The 18,956-nt window shown below is 54.6% G+C and overlaps 2 protein-coding genes across 5 annotated transcripts; both read right to left on the bottom strand.

Moving 5' to 3' along the window:
• Positions 1–6,494: 6,494 nt before the first annotated feature.
• CYB561D1 (cytochrome b561 family member D1) lies at positions 6,495–8,390 on the bottom strand (the record flags this gene model as incomplete). Of its 4 annotated transcripts, none has more annotated exons than XM_080690501.1 (3): positions 6,495–7,043; positions 7,729–7,766; positions 8,243–8,390. In XM_080690501.1, the coding sequence occupies 3 exons, from the start codon at positions 8,388–8,390 to the stop codon at positions 6,495–6,497; spliced, it is 735 nt and encodes a 244-aa protein (XP_080546627.1). The 4 variants fall into 4 exon arrangements, with proteins under 4 accessions (XP_080546627.1, XP_080546629.1, XP_080546626.1 ...); XM_080690503.1 differs by having other exon boundaries at positions 6,495–6,998; XM_080690500.1 differs by lacking the exon at positions 7,729–7,766 and having other exon boundaries at positions 6,495–6,998; positions 8,145–8,390.
• Positions 8,391–11,114: 2,724 nt separating this feature from the next.
• ATXN7L2 (ataxin 7 like 2) lies at positions 11,115–18,733 on the bottom strand (the record flags this gene model as incomplete). Its single annotated transcript, XM_080691489.1, has 10 exons — positions 11,115–11,985; positions 12,475–12,596; positions 12,741–12,939; positions 13,777–14,030; positions 14,377–14,459; positions 15,018–15,304; positions 15,598–15,808; positions 16,154–16,258; positions 16,637–16,702; positions 18,607–18,733. The coding sequence occupies 10 exons, from the start codon at positions 18,731–18,733 to the stop codon at positions 11,115–11,117; spliced, it is 2,325 nt and encodes a 774-aa protein (XP_080547615.1).
• Positions 18,734–18,956: the final 223 nt, after the last annotated feature.

Here is an 18,956-nt window from a genome sequence, read left to right as displayed (position 1 = left end):
TTGACTCCCAGGAGACAACAGGATAGCCTGAAGTTCCTTAATGTGTTTTCAAGAGAGATTAAAAACTTTCCAGTGTAATCCCAGCTCTTTGGGAGGCCGAGGCAGGAGAAGCACAAGTTTGAGGCCAGCCTAGGCAACTTGGTGAAATCCTATCTCAAAATAAAAAAGGGTATCCAGGCATGGTGGTACATGCCTGTAATCCCAGTACCAGCTTCATGGCCAGCCTCAGCAACTTTTTTTTTGGGGGGGGGGGGCGAGGTGGCACTGGGGTTTGAACCCAGGGTCATTCTACCTCTGAGCTACACTCCCAGCCCTATTTTATTTTTATTTTGAAATAGGGTCTCACTAAGTTTATGAGAGTCTTATTATTTGCTGAGGTTGTCCTTGAATCTGCAATCATCCTGTCTGGCCTCCCAAGTACTGAGATTACAAGTACGTGCTGCCACACCCGGCAGCCTCAGCAATTTAGTGGGACCCTGTTTCAAAATAGAGAAAAGGGGGGGCTGGAGGTATGGTTCAGAGGTAGAATGCTCTTAAATTCAATCCTCACTACCTTGCCCCTAAAAAGAAGGCTGGGGATGTAGCTCAGTGGGGCTCTAACCTCCAGTACAACAAAACCAGAGAAATTATGACAATAGCAGGTGGATTAAAAATGGGCTGTTATAGCCAGGGGTGGTGGCAAATGCTTGGAATCCTAGTACTTTGGAGGCTGAGACAGGAGGATCACAGGTTTGCAGCCAGCCTCAGCAACTTAGTGAGACCCTGTTTCAAAATAAAAAATAAGAGGGCTGGGGGTGTAGGTTCAGCAGTAGAACACCCCTAGGTTCAATCCCCAGCACAAAAAAAGAAATACATTTTTGTTCTCTGGCTACCAGTGGGGGGAAGTGTTGTCCCAGTTGAAGTAATCCGTGTCTATTAAGCCCAGCCCAGTGCTGAGACAGTACTTCCATCCACCCTCCAGAGAAGCTCAGGGCAGGATCCTCCTGCCTTTCAGCCTGCTGGAGAGAATGGCTGAGGCTGTGCCCATAATGCCTGACTAGTGTTTCATTCCTGGATCCCCGGACAGAAAAAACAATTAAGATGAAAAGCAAATATTCAAGCCTCCACGCTGCTGTTTCTTTTTTTTTTTTTTTTTTTTTTTTTTTTTTTTTTGTTTTTTTTTTTTTTTTTTTTTTTTTTTTTTTTTTGTTTTTAGACATTTTAATGATTTTGTTTTTGTTTTTGTCATGCATAGTCTTCTTTGATTATGCAGAAATTTGTAGCTATAAATGGTTGGTTATTTGTTTTAATTAATGTCTACTAAGAAGTTTCCCTCTTTAGAAAAAAGTCAAATGTCAACATTGAAACACATGACTCCCCTCAAATGGTCTTACTAATTTAATTGCTATAGTAAAAACATGCCAGGACTTTTAGAAGTATTAAGAATAGCTAATTGTGTGTAAAAATAAATATTGATTGACACACAAAGGTTTATACATACATACATACATACATACATACATACATACATACATATTTACGGCTAAAATAGAAAGAAAAGTTACAAGCAAGCGGATTTTAAAAAAAATATTTAAGTGTCAGGGAGAAAATAGTCTCTAGCAATATATACCAACTACCCATACTTTTTTTTTTTTTTTTTTTTTTTTTTTTTTTTTTTTTTTTTTTTTAGTAAGACTTGCCTCTCTGCATCGGCATCCACTCCAGGCAGACTGCTGCCTGTTCTCAGACAAATGGAATGGAAAGTATCCTTCCTCTAATTTAAAATTTAAAGAGCTGCTTTCGTGTGTGTGTGTGTGTGTGTGTGTGTGTGTGTGTGTGTGTGTGTACATACGTACTCCAGTAAGGCATTTTGAGGAGGAGGATCCTGTGATCCTCCTCCAAGAGCCTGAAACAGGGAAGAAAAACGAAGCCACAGACCCCTGAATCCCTGTCCCTCAGAGTTCTGCAGCCCCAGGGCCTGGCATGAGGGCCTGAGGCAACAGGGAAAACCAGAGGGCTGGGTGCCAGTGTGGAGTTCCCTACTATTGATCCTCCCTTTCTGGCTCATGTGCTACACTGTTCTCTCTGAAGGGCAGAATTCGGGAGCAAAGAGACTGGTGACTAGCAGCTCCTAAGACCAGCTCCAGGCACTTCATTCTAAACCTGGGGGCAGTTGTACTGAGTCGGGATTTGCAGTCAGCCCCACCATGACTTGGAGAGACCACGTAGAAGCACTTAGGGCCCCTGACTAGTCATGGCCTTGGTGGCCTTGCTGGCAGTGGTGGGTAAGAGCTGACCACGTGTCTGTGTTCTCTAATGATGATTAACACTATGTCTCTGAGACTTGGGTCCCCCAAGCAATGAAGCAGTGTTCTGCACAACTGTTAATTGTCTCCCTGGAAAGGGCCCAGACCCAGGCTTAGTGAGGAAGAAAAGGACAAGAACACAGTGATGTCACCTGTTTACCTTTGGTCAGTGCTTTGAATGTGCCAATGCTTGTTAACATTCATTCTCCCATCTGACCCTCACAACATCCCTGTGAGGTAGGTCAAGTAGCAAAAGGTTTGCCCACAGCCACACCAGAGTTAGGGGCTGACAAAACCCACACAGCAGCTTTCCCAGCCCAGGCCAAAGCCTCTCTCATTTTATGACACAGATGCTCTTTATGCCAGGAGCATAAGGGGCAGTAAAAGAGAAACCTTCCTGCTCCCTAAACTTGCAGAGGGCACTAGAGAAGCAGAAGTTGGGGCATGTGGACCAGGGCAAAAAACAGGGCAGAAAAACAGGGAGGGCAGGAAGACTAGAGATTCCATCATTAGCCGCCAGTCCCACCTCCAGGCTTGGCTGAGCATACGCTGACCTCTGGCAGGGGCACAGGCCTTACTAACTTACCCAGAGGACGTGCAGTCCCTGCTTCCAGAGGAGATGCCTCAAGGCAGGGCTCAGTGGTAAAACTCCCGATTCCTTCCTCTCCCACAGTACCTCCCCATCCTGCTACAATCAGCAGCCCGAGAAGAGGGGGAAGGTGAGGGCTGGCTGACTCAGCCTGCAAGTGCTTAGAGATCTGGAGCGCTACAGCTCCAGCACCATTCAGCTAATGATTATTATTAACTCTGAGCAGGCCCTGGCACAGCCACTAGCTGGCTCAGGGAGGATGCCTGGATCTCCCACAGTGAGGTTTGAAAAACAAGACCACAGCCCGCCGTGCATGGGGGTGGCAGGGTGGGGACAGGGAGGAGAAGGGACAGGCCAGTGACAGGGAGCGGGGAAGGGTGATCTGCCTTATGAGGCGGTGGGGAGGGGAAGCAAAGGCTGGCAAGTGATAGCTTGTCTTGGATGGAGGTGACAGCCACGGAGGTGAAGCTGAAAGGCTTCCTCAGAGCGGAACTCTTGCCATCAGCACCACCCCCATCCCCAACGGGGCCTGAGGGAAGGGGTGGTTACCGGAACCATGCGGGCTTAGGAAGGGTATACAAACCCAGAACAGCAATCCCGTTTCCATTTGGATATGAAATCGTCTATATTTCTAATGTCCTCAAGGTTGAGACTGAATATAATCAAACTTGGAACACAATCAGATATGGAATCAGGACTTAGTGAGCCCAATATGGAAATTTGTGCAAATCACAAGCAATTTTTTTTTTCAAAAAGCAAAACAGGCTATTAGCTTTCTCTAGTCAGGGAACAAGGGTAGAAGGGCAGCCATTTGCTTCTCCTCTGAGGTCTCTGCTTCACTACTGAGAAGGCCAGCAAGTACCCCAGGCATTAGGAGCTCCCAAGAGGTGAGGAGTGTTAAGAGGGTGGAGGGAGGAGGGGGCACAGAGCCAGGAGGCACATGCTACCAGCAGCCATTGATGTCCCAGCTGCAGAAAGAGTGCCCTGCACCGAGGTCCCATAGTTGTCCAGCTGTTGCCCAGGATCTAAGAGCAGGTGGTGATGAGGGAGAAATAGACTAGAGGGAAGTGTCCCCCCCCACCCCCCCGCCCCACAAATTAGCCCGCCAGGAAGAAGGGCTCCCTCTGGCGACCTAGTCCCTGGACTGCAGACAAACCCGGCTACGCAGGCCTAGGACACCTGTGCTCTCTCTGCCTACTGCCCCTGCCCTCCAGGCCGGCTGGTCAGGCGACAGCTGGATCCCTGCCTCCTGTGGAATATAAATGACTCCCCTTCCTCCCAGGGCTGGGAATAGACATCAGATGGCACAGCCCACGCAAACTGCCGGCTGTCAGCATGCCTGCCCGCCCGCCCACCAGCCCCCGCACCACCTGGGAGGATTAGGCTTTCCGGCTCTGGCTGCTTGCTCTCGGAGCAAGCTGGTGAACTTTACCTGGCCCTCCTACTGTGCAGAGATATGGTGAAACCCCCAGCACTGACAGTGATGAGAAAGGAGATGGAATCCCTGGATCAAAGTGACCTAGGTGATAATCTCCCCCATGCAGCCCAACTGAGTAATTTGAGGGGGGAAGAGAGGGAAATTAAAGAGACAGGAACAATCACCCTCTGTACCACAAGGGCCTTCCTTTAGTTGCTAGGTATCTACAGGGCTCCTGGGAGAGGCCATCTCATCCAGGAGAAACATAGTGGGGACCACTGAGAGGATGCTTCTGCCCTTGCAGTGCCTATTCCTGTGCTACTGAATCACACCAGGCTTCTTGATTCTGAGCTACCTGGAGAGGAAGGCCTGAATCTTTGGAAGAGCTGGGACACCCAAGATACTGACATCAAAGAAGGCCTCTCCCTGGTTCCTCTCCCAGGAACTAGAGCTTCAGTTTCCAGCTCCCAGAATTTCCAGTGGGCTGAATCTCCTTGTATAGAAATCTGATGGCAGCTTGCCTGGCTCAGCTGTCTTCAGCTCTTGCCATGATCCATGGAGGTCCCATCTTCCAGATGCAGCCAAACCACAGCTAGCCAGTCTGGCATCTGCCCTCAGCAATGAGGACAGCCTAGGGAACTACTTTCAGCTGGAACAAGGAGTGGTCTCTGCAGGGAACAGAGCGCAGCCCTCATTTGCCAACTGGCACCCAACTCAGCCTTCTCTTGGGCCAAAGAGCTGGCAGATGACAACTAAGGAAAGCTTAGATGACAAAGGGAGAAGGGAAATTCTTTTCCTCAGATCAGAAAAGCCCTGCCCCACTTCCTGGGCCTCTATTTTATTTAAAATGCTTCAGAGTAACTCCATGAAGCTCTGTGCTAAGGTAAGACCCTGAGCCCTAAGGGCAATACAAAAGTGCTCAAGATTACTTTGCCCTGAGAAAATGGAGGTCAGGGGAAGAAGCTTACCCAGATCTGCAGCCCAGATCCTGGCCTGGGCTGAAGGAAGCTCTTAGCTGAGCAAAGGAGCCCAGCCAGGAACCAAGGCCTTGGTTAAACCAGTGCCCTTCTCCTCTGGAGCTTTAAAGTGGCTTTAGTGCCTTTACTGTCTTAAGAGTCCAGAGATCCTCACTTGGGCCTCTTCTCTCCACAGTGTCTGACCCTTTATGCCCTGATCCTGATCCAGGGGCCAGCACAGATTTCTGAAGGGCTATGAGGGTCAACCTGTCCCTTCTGGAGAATAAACAAAAGGATTTACATCCTGAGTCTATTAGGTAGTCCACATGGTTCAGAGGTGGGAATGGGGGTTCCATGACAACCTGGAAAACACTGACTCGTGTGTGTGTATGGGGGGGGTGTTACTGGGAATTGAACCCAGAGGCATTCAAACCTCCATGCTATACTCCCAGCCTATTTTATTTTTTATTTTGAAACAGGTTTTGCTAAGTTGCTGAGGGCCTCCCTAATTGCTGAGGTTGGTTTTGAACCTGTGATCCTCCTGTCTCGGCCTCCTCAGTACTGGGATTACAGGCATGTGCCACCACACCCAGCTCAGGCACTGAATGTTGGAGATCAAAGGGACTTAGAGACTGTTTGGAAACTTTCAGGGCTGGGATGTAGCTCAGTGGCAAAGCGCTTGCCTGGCAAGTGCACCGCCTTGGGTTCGATCCCCAGTCCAAAAAGACAAAAAAAAAAAAAAAAAAAAAAAAACCCTTTAAAAAAAATAAGCTAGGAAACATTCACTTCACAGATGAGGACTGAGGTCCTGAGATAAGGAATTTAAGTCACAACAGAGTCTAAGAGGACCATAAGCAAGGTCCATGGGCTCCCTCTAATATATCACGCTGCTTTCTCAAAAGGGAATCAAATATCTATGGCTGCTATTCATAATTTACAGGAACCAAACTTCATCAGGCAAGAAACCACCACTACCACTGCCACCACCACCTAATTCTTCTGTCTCCCATCAAAGGGTGGAGGCTTCAGGTCCAAATTCTGCGTCACCTCCACTTGCATCAACTACATTTCCCCATTTTGGCCCACTGAGTCATCCCTCAACAATAGCAGCTTGGGTTTCTGCAGCCCGTGGCCCAGTTATGATATGCAAAAACCCGATGACTTCTGAAGTGGGTCCCTTGAAGGTCACCAAGGAACCACTGAAGTCCAAGGCAAATATCCCGACCAGATTCAGAGTTCGGAGGCACTCACATTTCCATTTTCTTCCTTGGCAAGTAGGAGCTGGAGATCTGGTGCATGATCACCAGGGCTGGGTAAAGGGCCAGTGCCAGGCATAGGTACCAGGCTGCACCTTTGATTTGAGCCTGGAACCATACTGAGTACATGCCCAGGATCACTGTTACCGTGGCCATCAAGTAGACCACCAGTCCACATGTCAGATGGTAGAGCTTGAGGCGAGCCACCCTGGAGATCCTGGCCACCCGGGGACAGAGAAGGCAGAACCCACACAGTGCCTGGCCGCCAGTGGCCAGTAGTGTCAGAGCTCCTGCCCAGCTGTGCCAGGATACCAGGTGGGGCAGCTCGCTGCGGATCTTGCTGGAGATGATGAAGCCCAGTCCCAGGGCAGCGCAGAGGATGGCCAGGGCCTGCCCCACCCAGTGGAGACAGATCCAGGTCTTTCGGGAGCAGAAGAGAAACAGGGAATGCTCGGGCGAGAAGAGGAGGATGGCCTCAGCCATGCAGAGGCAGAACTGTGAACACAGAAGAGGTCCGGTGAGCCTCAGGCCCCTAGAGGCCTGAGAAAAAGGAGGTGCTCGCACACATCCATGCAAAAAGAACAAAGGGTGGAGGCTAAAACTTCCACCAAGACCTCCTGCCTCATAGATCAGCAGTGGACTAATGGACTCAACAATGGAGTGCACGTCCCATCATTCAGGCTGACATCCTCTTTCTTTCTCTTTCTTTCTTTCTTTCTTTCTTTCTTTCTTTCTTTCTTTCTTTCTTTCTTTCTTGGTACTGGGGATGTAACCCAGGGGCACTGTACCTCTGAACCCTATTTTTTAGTCATTTTATTTTTGAAACAGGGTCTCACTGAGTTGCAAAGGGCCTAGCTAACTAGCTGAGGTTGTCCGCAAACCGTGATCCTCCAGTCTCCAGTCTCCACTTCCTGAATGCCCCTCCCATTTCTTGACCAGTAGAACAGCAGATGTTAAACTTTCCCTGAACTGTGAAGACAAGGGGGTAGGGGACAATTGGGCAACACTCCTTTCACTTCCTCCTTTCAGGCCCCAGGGGAGAAATGTCTTCCATGCCCTGGCATCCTTCTCAACCACCTGACAGTTTGCCTATGGCCCAGCTCTCTGTGTTTCCCAATACCATAGGTTGCAGGGAAAGATGGGGGCCCTAGAAGCTGCATATTTCCCCAGGGGTGAAGCTAAGCATATCCAAATAAATGGGTTGCAGAGAGACGCCCAAACTCACCGCCAAGGCCATGAATACAGGATGCCAGGAGAAAAGACCTAAGAATCAAAGAGAACAGGCTGATGGCTGGGCACCGTTGTTCTTGCCCCTGTGGCTCGGTGGAACCCAAAGAATCTGGCCAAAGCGGATAAGGCCAGCATACCACCTCCACGCTTAATCAAGAACAGGATCTCAGGGCTTTTAAAAGTGGAGAGCGGCTAAGGGGCCTTAGGTGAGCAACCAGGAGGGCCTTCCCGCAAATACACACCAGCTTGGCCTGGGTTCCCCACTAGGCACCTCACAGCTACGAGCCCAGACCTAGGGTAGACCTCAGCCTACCTCCTGTATTGTATTCTCCATCAGGAGCCCTTGCTTCCGATGGAGTATCGGCCCCACCAGGCCCTTCCAACCCCTCCGAGGCTCGCCCGCCCTTCCACTGTTCCCGGGTCCCCCCTCCATGTCTCGAAGCACTGCCAGGCGCGGCCCCTCCAGCATCTCGGCTCCGCCCCCACCGTGGCCCCGCCCCGCAACTCACTGGTTCCTGGCCGGGACAGCGCAGTCAGAAAGATGGTGAAGCCCAAAGCTACCAGGTGCGCCAAGATCCCACTGCCTTTCCGCAGCCAGCGGGTCAGTCTCGGCTCCCTCGCTGGAGCGGGAACCAGACCTACCTCCAGGGACTGCATGGCCGTGCTGGCCCGGCCCGCACAGTCAGCTACCAGAATCGTCTTCCGGGTTTGCAATCGCAGAGGCGGTGGCTGCAGGAGAGGCTCCTCCCCGGGGACGCTGCCGGCAGCGCGGCGGAGGCGCACACAGCGCCCTCTGGAGGCGAGGGCGGGAGCGCGTCCACCCCAGGGTCTCCTGGGAGACCCCGACTGGACAGCTCCAGCCCACCTTCTTTATATCTATGAGGGCCTGTTATCTCAAGCAGCCTGTGGAAATTTCATCTGTGGCAACTGATTTCCGTGAGACTCCAACTCACACAGTTAGTACGCAGACCCAAGAGTGTGAAACCAGTGTTTTGAGCAGCTTTCCAGGAGTACTGGGTTTGCCCCGCCATTCACTCTCCCCTGCTATCTCCTCTCCTGACAATGTTAAGGGAACAAGATTCCACAATGCCTAAAAGCAAGGAGAAATAAAAGGAACGGGCGAGGCCAAAAAATAGTCCCCATATGTGGTGAATTCAGGTGTGAAGACCAGGCACGGCAGGAAATGCAATCTCCTCCCCCATCTGCACAGTAGCCATCCCCATTGAGACGCAGGAAGAACTAGGGCACTCCCAGTCCTTGCCGCCTCCACAACAGCTGCGGGCCCCACAAGCAAGGCGATCCTGAGGAACCAGGGCCTCACACCACAGTGGTCTCTGCAAGTGACCTCTCCCCTCTACTCAGTCCTTAAGGGAGAACCCCCATGCCCCGAGAAGAGACCCAGACAGGGTGTCCAGCAGCAATCAGGGACATCTAAAAGCACTTCCCAACTCAGGCCAAACTCCTTAAGTGGTTGAGAAAATGAGGCTGCTGTAGGGCATGGTGACACCTGCCAGTAATCCTAGGTACTTGGGAGGATGAGGCAGGAGGATGGTAAGTTGGAGGCCAGTCGGGGCCATTTACAACTTAGCAAGACCATGTCTCAAATTAAATGAGGGTGCAGCTCAGTAATCCCTGGCACTGCAAAGGAAAGAAGGAAGGTAAGGCTTGCTTGCTGCTGGCAAAAGATGGGAAGGGCAGGAATAGCTGAGGAAATTTGGCAATACTTTGTAGTGAGAGGGAAGCCTGTGTGGCTGGAAGACCAGAAAAAGGCCAAAAGCCAACTCCCACAAACTCTCAGGGCAAAGGCTGCCCAGCTCCCCTCTCCAGTTTCCCAATGGGTCCAGAGTAGTGCCTGGGGGTCAAGACTGGGAGCCGTGCTCAGTGAGACACATGCCTCACCATCCTATCTGAAGAGAAGATTCCCCAGTGGTACAAACCCTAGACATTTCCACACTATTTAAAAGGAACATACAAAGCCAGACCTGGTGGCCCACATTTGTAATCCCAGCATTTGGGAGGCTGAAACAGGAGGATCATGGTTCACAGACAGCCTTGGCTACTTAGTGAGGCCCTTGGCAACTCAGAGGCATGAGTGCCCACCTTTGTATTTCAAAATAAAGAATACAAACTTGGGCTGTGGGTGTAGCTCAGAGGTAGAATGCCCCTGGGTTCCACCCCAGTACCACACAAAAAAAGGAACATACATATCTGCCTATATATACACACACATATGTGCATGCACGTGTGTGTGTGTGTGTGTGTGTGTGTGTGTAAAAGATATTTTTGCAAGCAAATAGGAGCTGGAGTCGGCCTGCCTCCCATTTAGGCCTCCTGGGGTGGGGCCGGGACAGTAAGGATACTCATTTTGCTACATTGTTTTTCTTCCTTTTCTGTTTCTGTATTTATATTTTCTTAGCAGCAACAGAACAGCAAGTCAGTCTTGAGGTATTTTAAAGTTTTTTTTTTTTCTTAAAAAAAATAATATAAAGTTATAAAAAGCGGCAGCAGCCTGGGACCCGGATCTGGAAGGGAGGAGGTGCTGACGGCTCCATTGCAGTGGGCAGGCACTTTCTCATTAATGGGCTTTTGACTGCAGGAAGACAAGAGACAAGAGACAGATCAGGATGGGGGCTCAGCTGCTGTCCTACCCAGTGAACTATGTACACTAAAGGGCTACATCTTGATTTCTTCCTGCTGTCCTGGTAAGTAAAACAGCAAGCCTGCAGGGGCAGCCTGGGTGAAGCTGGAAAACACACATACAGGTGTGGGCGTGCGCCCCCACCTCCACAACTGTCAGGTTATGCTCTCCTATGGGTGCCAAGGGAGTTGCTTCGCATTTGGCCCACAACTAAACTTTCCCACTTCCCATAAGGCCCTCCTGGCAGAGATCACATGGATAGCCCCAAACTGGCTTCTCCAGTGTTTCCATCAGAAAAAGCAAATAAGGCTGGTTGCAGGCCAGCCTGAAGAACCTGCCTGTCAGCCAAGAATGCGGGGCGCACATCTCCAAGGTGGGCACTCATGCCTCTGGACCTGGAGTTGGGTGCCTGCCCTTCAATGCCCTGATGCCCAAAGTAAGAACCAAGGAAGGAGACCATCCCACCCACCCACTGCTCAGGGACCCAACTCTGTTTCCTTGAAGGGACAGAGTAGTTCTGAATTGAGGGCCACAGCCAATTCAGAAAGAAGTGGCCCTTGGGTTAAGCAAAAGGGCAGGGGTAACAGCATGTCCTGAGAACAAGGGAGGGGGTTGGAGGCAGGGGAAGGTCCCTCAGTTAAAAACTAGGGTAGCCTTGGGAAGAGCTGACCGACCTCTTGCTAAAGGATATGGCCCAGGAACTTTTGATTTCTCCTCTCTTCCCTTCCTGTGCCTTCTCCACGTCAAGGACCCACTGTGGCCTCTACCCTTGGCCTCAGGCCCCACTCTGCCATGCCTTCCAGGGGCGGGGCTGGTACCTTCAGTGTAGAGCACTTCTCCTCAAAGGCCAGGGCTGGGCCTGGCTTCTTGCGGCGCACAGAGCAGGCCGGGTCAGCAGGGGCACCATCCTGACAGTGCTTGGCCTTCACTGGCCGGCAGTAGGTGGCCAGGTTTTTCCGCTTCTTGGCTACCTCCTCCTCAGAGAGGCAGTTGGTGGGCAGAGCCTTGGCCGGGTGTCCTGCTGCTCCCCGATTCTCCAGCTGTGAAGCCTTGACCGGTGTGGGAGGTCGGTGAGGGGAACTGCGACAGTCCAGGGGCCCCGCCCGCTTCACTCTTGGCCCCACGGTCCCATTCAGCCCCATGCCGAGGGCTGTCTTAGTCTTGGCTGAGAGACCCCGACAGCTGGAGTGTTTGCCTTTTCCGGCAGGCTCCAGGATGCAGGTCCGTTTGAAAGTAGTGGGGCCAGGGGATAACTTCCGCTTTCGAGAAGGGGTCTCCACCTCCGCCCCGTCCTTGCCTTTGGACGACTTGCTGGCCTTGGAGAGGGGCAGCTTGCTGAAGGACGGGGATGGTGTGTTGGCGGGCAGCGGTGAGGTGATTGCCTGGCTGCCACCCGTGCACTCCGCCTGGCTGCAGGCGGCTGCCACGCTGGGGGAGCCTGCCGGGTAGCTGGGGACAAGGCTGTCCTTGGTGGGGGGTGTGGAAACTGGGCAAGCTGGCCTAGGGGGTGGGCCTGGAAGGCGGGGACAGCTGCCCATTGAGGATGGACTCAGGGGAGCAGATAAGGAGGAGCTGACAAGGTGGGGTGGAGGCTCAGCTGCTGGTGGGATCTTCCTGCGGCAAAAAGAGAGCCCCCTGTGACTCCCAAGAAAACAAGAGGACCCCCTACACACACACACACACACACACACACACACACACACGCACGCACACACACGCACGCACACGCACGCACACGCACACACACACTGTCCGCCCCACCTAGAAATGGCCAGCAGGGTCCCAGAATTGCTGCCATCTAGTGGGAGACACTGGAATTGAAGGTTAGGAACTAGTGGGCAGACCTATGAATCACCTTGTTTGGGTATCCCCTCTCTTAAGTTACCTAAAACGTCCTGAAAATGATAAGAGCCCATATTCACCCCTGATCACTGTACATGTCCTGCTCCAGGCTGCCAAGACCCTGCCCCCCTCCATTCCACCTCCCATCTGGGATCTTCCTGGCAAATAGCCACGGCGCACCAACGGGTAAGAGAAGGACCAGGCCCCCTCAGGCTGGGGTACTCCCGGTTTGGGGGCAGATTCTGGACTGAAGAGACTCACTTCCACATGCGTGAGCTGAGGTGCCGTTCCAGCATGGAGCTGAGTGCTGAGCAGAACCGGTCCAGCCGGCGGCTAAACACGTAGCATCCTGGGCTCACCAGCCGGCTCCCGAAGGTGCAGAACTAGAAGCAGAAGGGACATGGTTGGCGGGGCCTGAGGTACCAGCAGGGCATCTGCACAAGATCCCTGACCTCCTCCCTGTACTGTGGGCCAGTACCTCCTCAGGGGGAATATCTGCCCACCCAGGCCCTGCCCCAGGTCCTTACCGCCTGTGGCCGTGGGGGCCGGGTTGCGTAATGGCAGTCAGGGGGGAGGTGAAGGTCCTCAGATGTCCCCTCCTCCTCACTCTCCTCACTGGAGGCCTGGGCCCCATCCCGGGGCGGGGGGAAGGGGAACACACCCGGGTCCCCGTCACCACCACAGGGGCCTTCATCATCCACCTCACTCTCAGAGGAGGCCCGGGACCTGGAAGGCCAAACGGGGTGTGAGGGCCATGTGACTTGTGTGGGGCCAGGGTGGGGGTGTCCCTGAACCCGCCAAGCTCAAAAAGCCAGGGCAGACACCCTGCTGGGCAATCAGAGGAAGGAGGAAAGGATGGACGGATGGAGGGAAGGGAGGGCACAATAGAGCTCACAGAGTAGAGACAGAGCCCGGGGCCACAGCTCCCAAGGGATGCTCTCCCCAGCCCCTTCACTTCCCAGGCCCTGCCTCCTCAGGGGGAAAATCTGCTCCAGATTCGCCTTCTCCAGAAAATCTTCCGAGCTTAACTGCACCCAGCTCTGGTCAGCCCAGTGAACTCTCTCAACCCCCTTCTTGCATCACATATTCCTGTGAGCCTGTCTGGGAGCTGAGCCCATGTTTCGTGTCTGCCCCTCATGTGACAGGCAGAGATGCGTGTGTGTCTCCTTCGGCAAGGCAGGCTCTCCCCGGGGTCCAGCGCGGCCTCTGCACACGAAGGGGCCAGTGAATGAATACACAGTAGGACTGCCTCGCCCAGGGCCCTGACCCTTTCAGCTCCCCAGTGACAAGTCCTGGCCTGTTGGAAGTGACTGGGAAAACGTTCACGTCCAGGGCACTGGATCTGGCACACCACAGACAGTCGGGGGTACTGTGGCCAGCCTGGGCAGGAACAGGGGAGTCGCCTGTGTCCACACGGTTGTCAGGGGCCCAGGTGTCCCTCCCCCACACTCCGGGCAGAGTACCACATCTTCCAAGACGCTCCCTGGGGCTGTCTCCAGGGGTCCCTGATGGCTTAGGGGCCGAGCATCCCCAGGAGAGGTGGCGGTTGCATCCTGGACGTACCTGGATAGTGCACAGTATGGGTAGGTCTGCTTGGCACGGGCAGAGAAGGTGCTGCTGGGAGCAGGGGCTGCTGCCATAGCCTGGACTGAGGATGGAGGGTCCTGGGCGGGGCGATCGAGCACTGGCTCCTTGCGCCCTGGGCTCTTCTCCTTAGGAGACTCTCCTTTGCGGGAGTTGGCCTTCAGTTCTGCCACTAGTACGTCAAAGTCCTTGGCCCGGCCCTGGACCTCCCGGCGCTGGTGCACCGAGTGGATCTAGAATACAGCAGGGTGGAGGGGTGGGGAGGGGGTGTGAGCTGAGCAGGGGTGAGGGGCAGCGGTGTGCTCTGGCCTGGGCAAGCGGAGAGAGAGGCGGTGTGAGTGTGTTTGTGGCTGTGTTTGTGTGTTTGTTTCACTCCCCAAGGGGCTAAAACTCTCCTACGGGGTGCGGGGGAGCCACTCCCTATCTTCTGCTCCCACCTTGTGCCCACTGGGGTTGACCTCCTCTCCCATTCCCTGGGGGAGCCTAGCCCCATCCCTCAACAACACCTGCAATCCTCTCCCTGCCCAGATCCTGTGGCTGTGCTGGCCTCCCTCTCCATGCAGTGGGGATAGGAGTTACCTTGCAGGTCAGCAAGCGAGTACAGATCTTTTTGGTTTCTGGGTTTATGACCCCACACTGCCTGTTGAGGTCACACTCCTTCCCTGTGGGAAAAGTGGTTCCCATGAATCTCAGGGTTATGTCTTGAAGGCCCATGGGAGGATCTGGCCTCTTCCCGCTAAGGGCCTGGGGAAAACTGGGACCAAAGCACAGGAGCCTCCAGCCCTTAGGTCCAGGGATCCCCTTTTGGCAGAACTCTTCTAGGCATCCACATCTCTGCAGGGCTTTGGGACCCATCTCTGCCCCCCAGCCCCAATCCAGGCACTCCTTTTAAAGACTCCTTTTAAAGTCCTAAGCGGGGCAACACATTGTCAAAAAACAACAGCAGCCACAGGCATTCATGATGCCAGGAAAGCCAGCTGTGCGAGGTGAGCGAAGACGTAATAGTCCATAGCCCAGTGTGCAGAGTAACTCCACCTGCTTGGACACAAGCTTCTCAGACTGCATCAGAAGACTCAGGCTAGGGAAGCTTCCCCGGGAGCTACGGGTCAAGAAGTGACAGGGCCCTGAGATGGCCAGGCCCACTCCTTCTGGACCTCCAACCCATCTGACCCAAGGACAAAGCAGCCCATAGGAGTCCTCACAGGACTGCAACTACTCACGAGCCATCTTCCGGTGAGTTTTGGGGGGCAGCCTGGCCCCACCAGGCTCCTTCTCTGGGGGGCTGCCTTCGGCCCGGTGACTGGAGCCCTCACCAGGGATTATCTCGATGCTATCCCTGCCAGGAGGGTCTTTAGAAGAGGGAGCCATAGGTGCTTTTCCAGGGGAGTCCTTGGGGAGGTTGCCTGGCTGGCTGAGGAAAGCGGAGGGCGGGGCCACCCTGATCCCATGTCCATCGGGTTTCGGGAGACTGGACATCTTCTCCAGGTTCACCACGGGCACGAAGAGGCTACATAGAGAGAGAGGGTACAGGCTGGGGTTGGGAGGCTGGGCCTGGAGCCTGGACTCTAACCCAGAGCTTTCTCCTCCCCAGCCCTGTATCTTCTTGGGTAGGCTCCAGGAGAGCGTGACACATGGAAAGGGGGGTCCATATTCCCTGTAACACACGGAAGGGAGCTGCAGATGAGACTGACTGGCCCATTGTGAGCAGCACCCCTCAACCCAGGGCTGCCTCCACTGGCGCCAACCCCTCCCCGGGATAGAGTTGGGCCCGGTCTTGGGGAGTCTCCAGCCTCTTCTTACCAGAGGTTGTCCTTCTGGGTCTTCTCAGGAGGCTGGTGGCCACGGCTCCGGGACCCCTGGCCCTTCTCCCTGGAGGAGGTTTTGGTGGAACCCGGGGCCCTACAAGCTGGGCCCTGCCCATTCACTACATGGCATTTCTGAGAGCTGGCAGGGGCTGGAGGTGGGGGTGGGGCCCGGGCATAAAGCTTGCTGAGGGGCCCATGTCTTCTTTCTGTCACCAGGAGGTGGAGAGAGTAATTGAGGTGAGTGGAATCAGCTGGCTCCTTCCCCAGCCTCCTAACCTGCCCGCGGACTCGCACCGGAGGGTCCTAAGTATCTGGAGCTTAGATCCTGAATCTGCCTTCTTCCCAGTGGAGGTAAGAGGTTCAGGAAGACTCAGACTTTAGCCAGTCCTAAATGCTGGCAGTTGTCTGAACAACGACCCCAAGCCCCTAGTGATGCTCCGAAGCTGCCCCAGGCCCTCCATCACCCACACGACCCCCAGCTGGCCCTGTCCCAAGAGCTCTGTGTCCCAATCTCCCCTGTCCCCTTAGCTCCGCCCCAGGGGTCCCCTCACCGCAATGCTTCTGGAAAGCTTGAGGCTTCACCACCTGGCTGCAGTGGTTACACACAACCAAATAGAAGTCGTCATGGGCAGGGCAGTGCCCGAAGATGGACATGTCTGCAATGACAGAAGCCCTTATCACCAGGGCTGGGGGCCCCAGAGTTCCCCTATAATCAGAGAGCACTCTCACTCTCACCCCACCAACTCAGGGCACTTCACCTCCCCACTGACGTGACTGGCCTTCTGCGGGGCGCTCCCAGCTTCCAGAGTTCAATCTAGCCAGTCCTAAAGTATAGGGGCTTTCCCAATCACCTATGATTAGGATTTCCAACCACAGGTCACAGGAGCCAGGCTGACTGGCTGACTCAGACCTATCAAAACAAGGCTTCCCAGACTCACTGCTTCAAGCAGCCACCTCCCTCTGCAGTGGGGGAGACGAGGGCAGGGTGGTCCTGTCCACCCCCAGTCCCAGCCCTAATGCGTGTTGACTCCCACCTTCTTTAATGAGGGTCATGGCATCCAACTTCTTCATGTTTTTGCTACTCTCCTCTAGCTCAGCCCCTGGAAGAGAAACACAGCTCAGAAGGTCCACCCCCTCCCCAGAGCCCTGTCTTCTATCCAAGCAGCGCCTACAGCCCTGGACTGTGAGGCCCACACTCTCTGACAAGCTCTGGGTGCTCAGAACCACCGGGAACACCTTTCAGCGGGTCATCCTCAAGTGCCCATTTTTCCTCGGCCTGCTGCCTCTGAACTGAGCCGGCCCCAGTAAGAAGAATCCAGCCACCTTTCTCACAGACCCTTTACTCTTAAGGAGCTGGTCAGGCTTCCGCTGCTCACTAGTTGGGTGATTTCGGGTAAACATCACCTCCTTTCTGGGGTTTATTTCCCTGATTAAAGGGGAAACCGTCCAGATTTTTTTTTCTGTAGATCCCTGAGTCTTTCCTTGGGATTCCTCACATGGGAAATCTATGGAATCCCAAATAGACAGTCTCTCAGGCCCTCACTCCCCTCAAGCTCAATTTTGCTCCACCTGAGTCACTAGAGTGTTGTCAAAGTTACACCCAGCTTCTCGGGCCCTGCACTGGCAGGATGGTCCCGGAACAGACAAACTGCTATCTTTGGGCCCTTTGACATCTTCAGAGTCTCTGGGGGAAGTTACACAGGCCCCTCCCCCACTTGGGGGGCTTTGCTCAGGGGTGCCCTTGTACCTCAGTTTCTGGGTTAATGACAAAAACATCTTAGCTGTGCACAGCATCTTTCCCCAACCCCCTCCCTCCCTCCTCCACACCCCCTCCCTGTCCCTTAGAAAAAAAAATCAATTCTGAGTCACCCAACCCATCTGACTCCATTTCCGGTTCTCAATACACCCAGACCCTGACAATGGCCCCATCCTTGCCCACCCAACAGAGGGCAGTTCCAGGTGGCCTGTGCTCCCACTGAGGTCTGCTCTCTAATGCCAACTGACAGATCTGCCCCTTCCCAGGATGGGAAGATTGTTGACATTCTTATATAATACCCAGATATAAGGGGTGGTGGGTTAGCATATGAGAGACCCGAGGCAGCTCCCACTCTCTTAAGTCCTTAAATCAAAGTGTAGGGGATGATGGGCTGCAGGGAGCTGAGAGTCAGATGTCTCAGAGGAGAACAAGTGTCATTAGAGACAGCTCCATGAGGTCTCCTCCTCCATCTCTTCTCACTTGCAAACTTCTTTTGCAAGCAGGGATGTGATGCCTGCTGTCACCCCCAAAGGCCACGAGGCCAGGTGCTCTCTGGGGCCCAGGAGACAAAGATCAGAAGAAGGGGTTGTAGGCCCACTCACCAGAGCCACTCAGGGGCCCACAGAAGGTGGGGGTCGGGGAGAGGGCCAAGAGGCAGGGCAAGAGGCCCAGGAGAGGACGGAGGACTTGAAGGCATGGATGGGATGGACTGCAGGAGGGAGGGAGAGAGGGCAGGATGGACAGATGAATGGATGGGCGAACTATGCAGAGAGGGCGGGGGTCCAGAAGCACTGCAGCCGGCTGGCAAACGCCGAAAAGGGGCAGGAGGTGTGGGGCAAAAGGCGAAGGAACAAGGGGGCAGGGAGGGGGGCTCAGAAGTGGGGTGCGTGGGAAACACGTGGAGAAGACTGTTGCAGATGGGGACAGCTGGAGCAGGTGCAGGAGGGGCGGATGCTGGAGAGCAGCAGGCAAGGAGAAAGATAAAGGCAAGTAAACGTGGGGGCAAGTAGTGGGCACCGGCAGAGACAGAGGTGGGCAGGGTGGGCTGAGAGCGATGCGCCGGCGCTAGGACCCGGAGGCGCGAAGGTGGCGGAGCGAGCGGGCACTAGGACCCGGCGGGTCCTTTGTTTGGGGGGCCGGGGAGCCGGACGGCGGCTCCAGTCGGTGGCTCCCCTCTGCTGGCGGGGGCCCCGAGGGGGGAGGGGAGAGAGTGATGGGGTCCCCGGACTCTAAGGCGGCTGTACTCACCATCGGCCGCGGGCAGGTCGGCCCGTTCCACCCACGAGCTCCAACTCTGTCCCGCGAAGTCATCGAGACTCGGTACCCGCCGCTCCAGAGCGGCCATTGCTGCCGCCGCGCGTTCACGCACCGCCATCACCGCCGCGGACGCGCGCCCGCCCCGGCGCTGCCGCGCGCCCCCTCCCCCGGCCCGGCGCGGGCACGCCTCCCTCGGCCCCTACCTTGGCCGCTCGCTCGCGCGAGCCCGGCTCAGGTCGCGGCCCCGCCCGCCGCCCGCCTGCCGCACGGCCTTCTGGGAAGTGTAGTCCCGGGCGGCTGCTCGGGCTACGGAGCTTGCCGCAGCAGCCCTTCCGAAATGC

This window comes from Muscardinus avellanarius (genome assembly GCF_963383645.1).
Source record: "Muscardinus avellanarius genome assembly, chromosome: 3".
In the NCBI taxonomy this organism is placed as follows: Eukaryota; Metazoa; Chordata; class Mammalia; order Rodentia; family Gliridae; genus Muscardinus; species Muscardinus avellanarius.
Note: the sequence above shows the minus strand (reverse complement) of the source record. Positions and strands in the feature narration are given on the sequence as shown.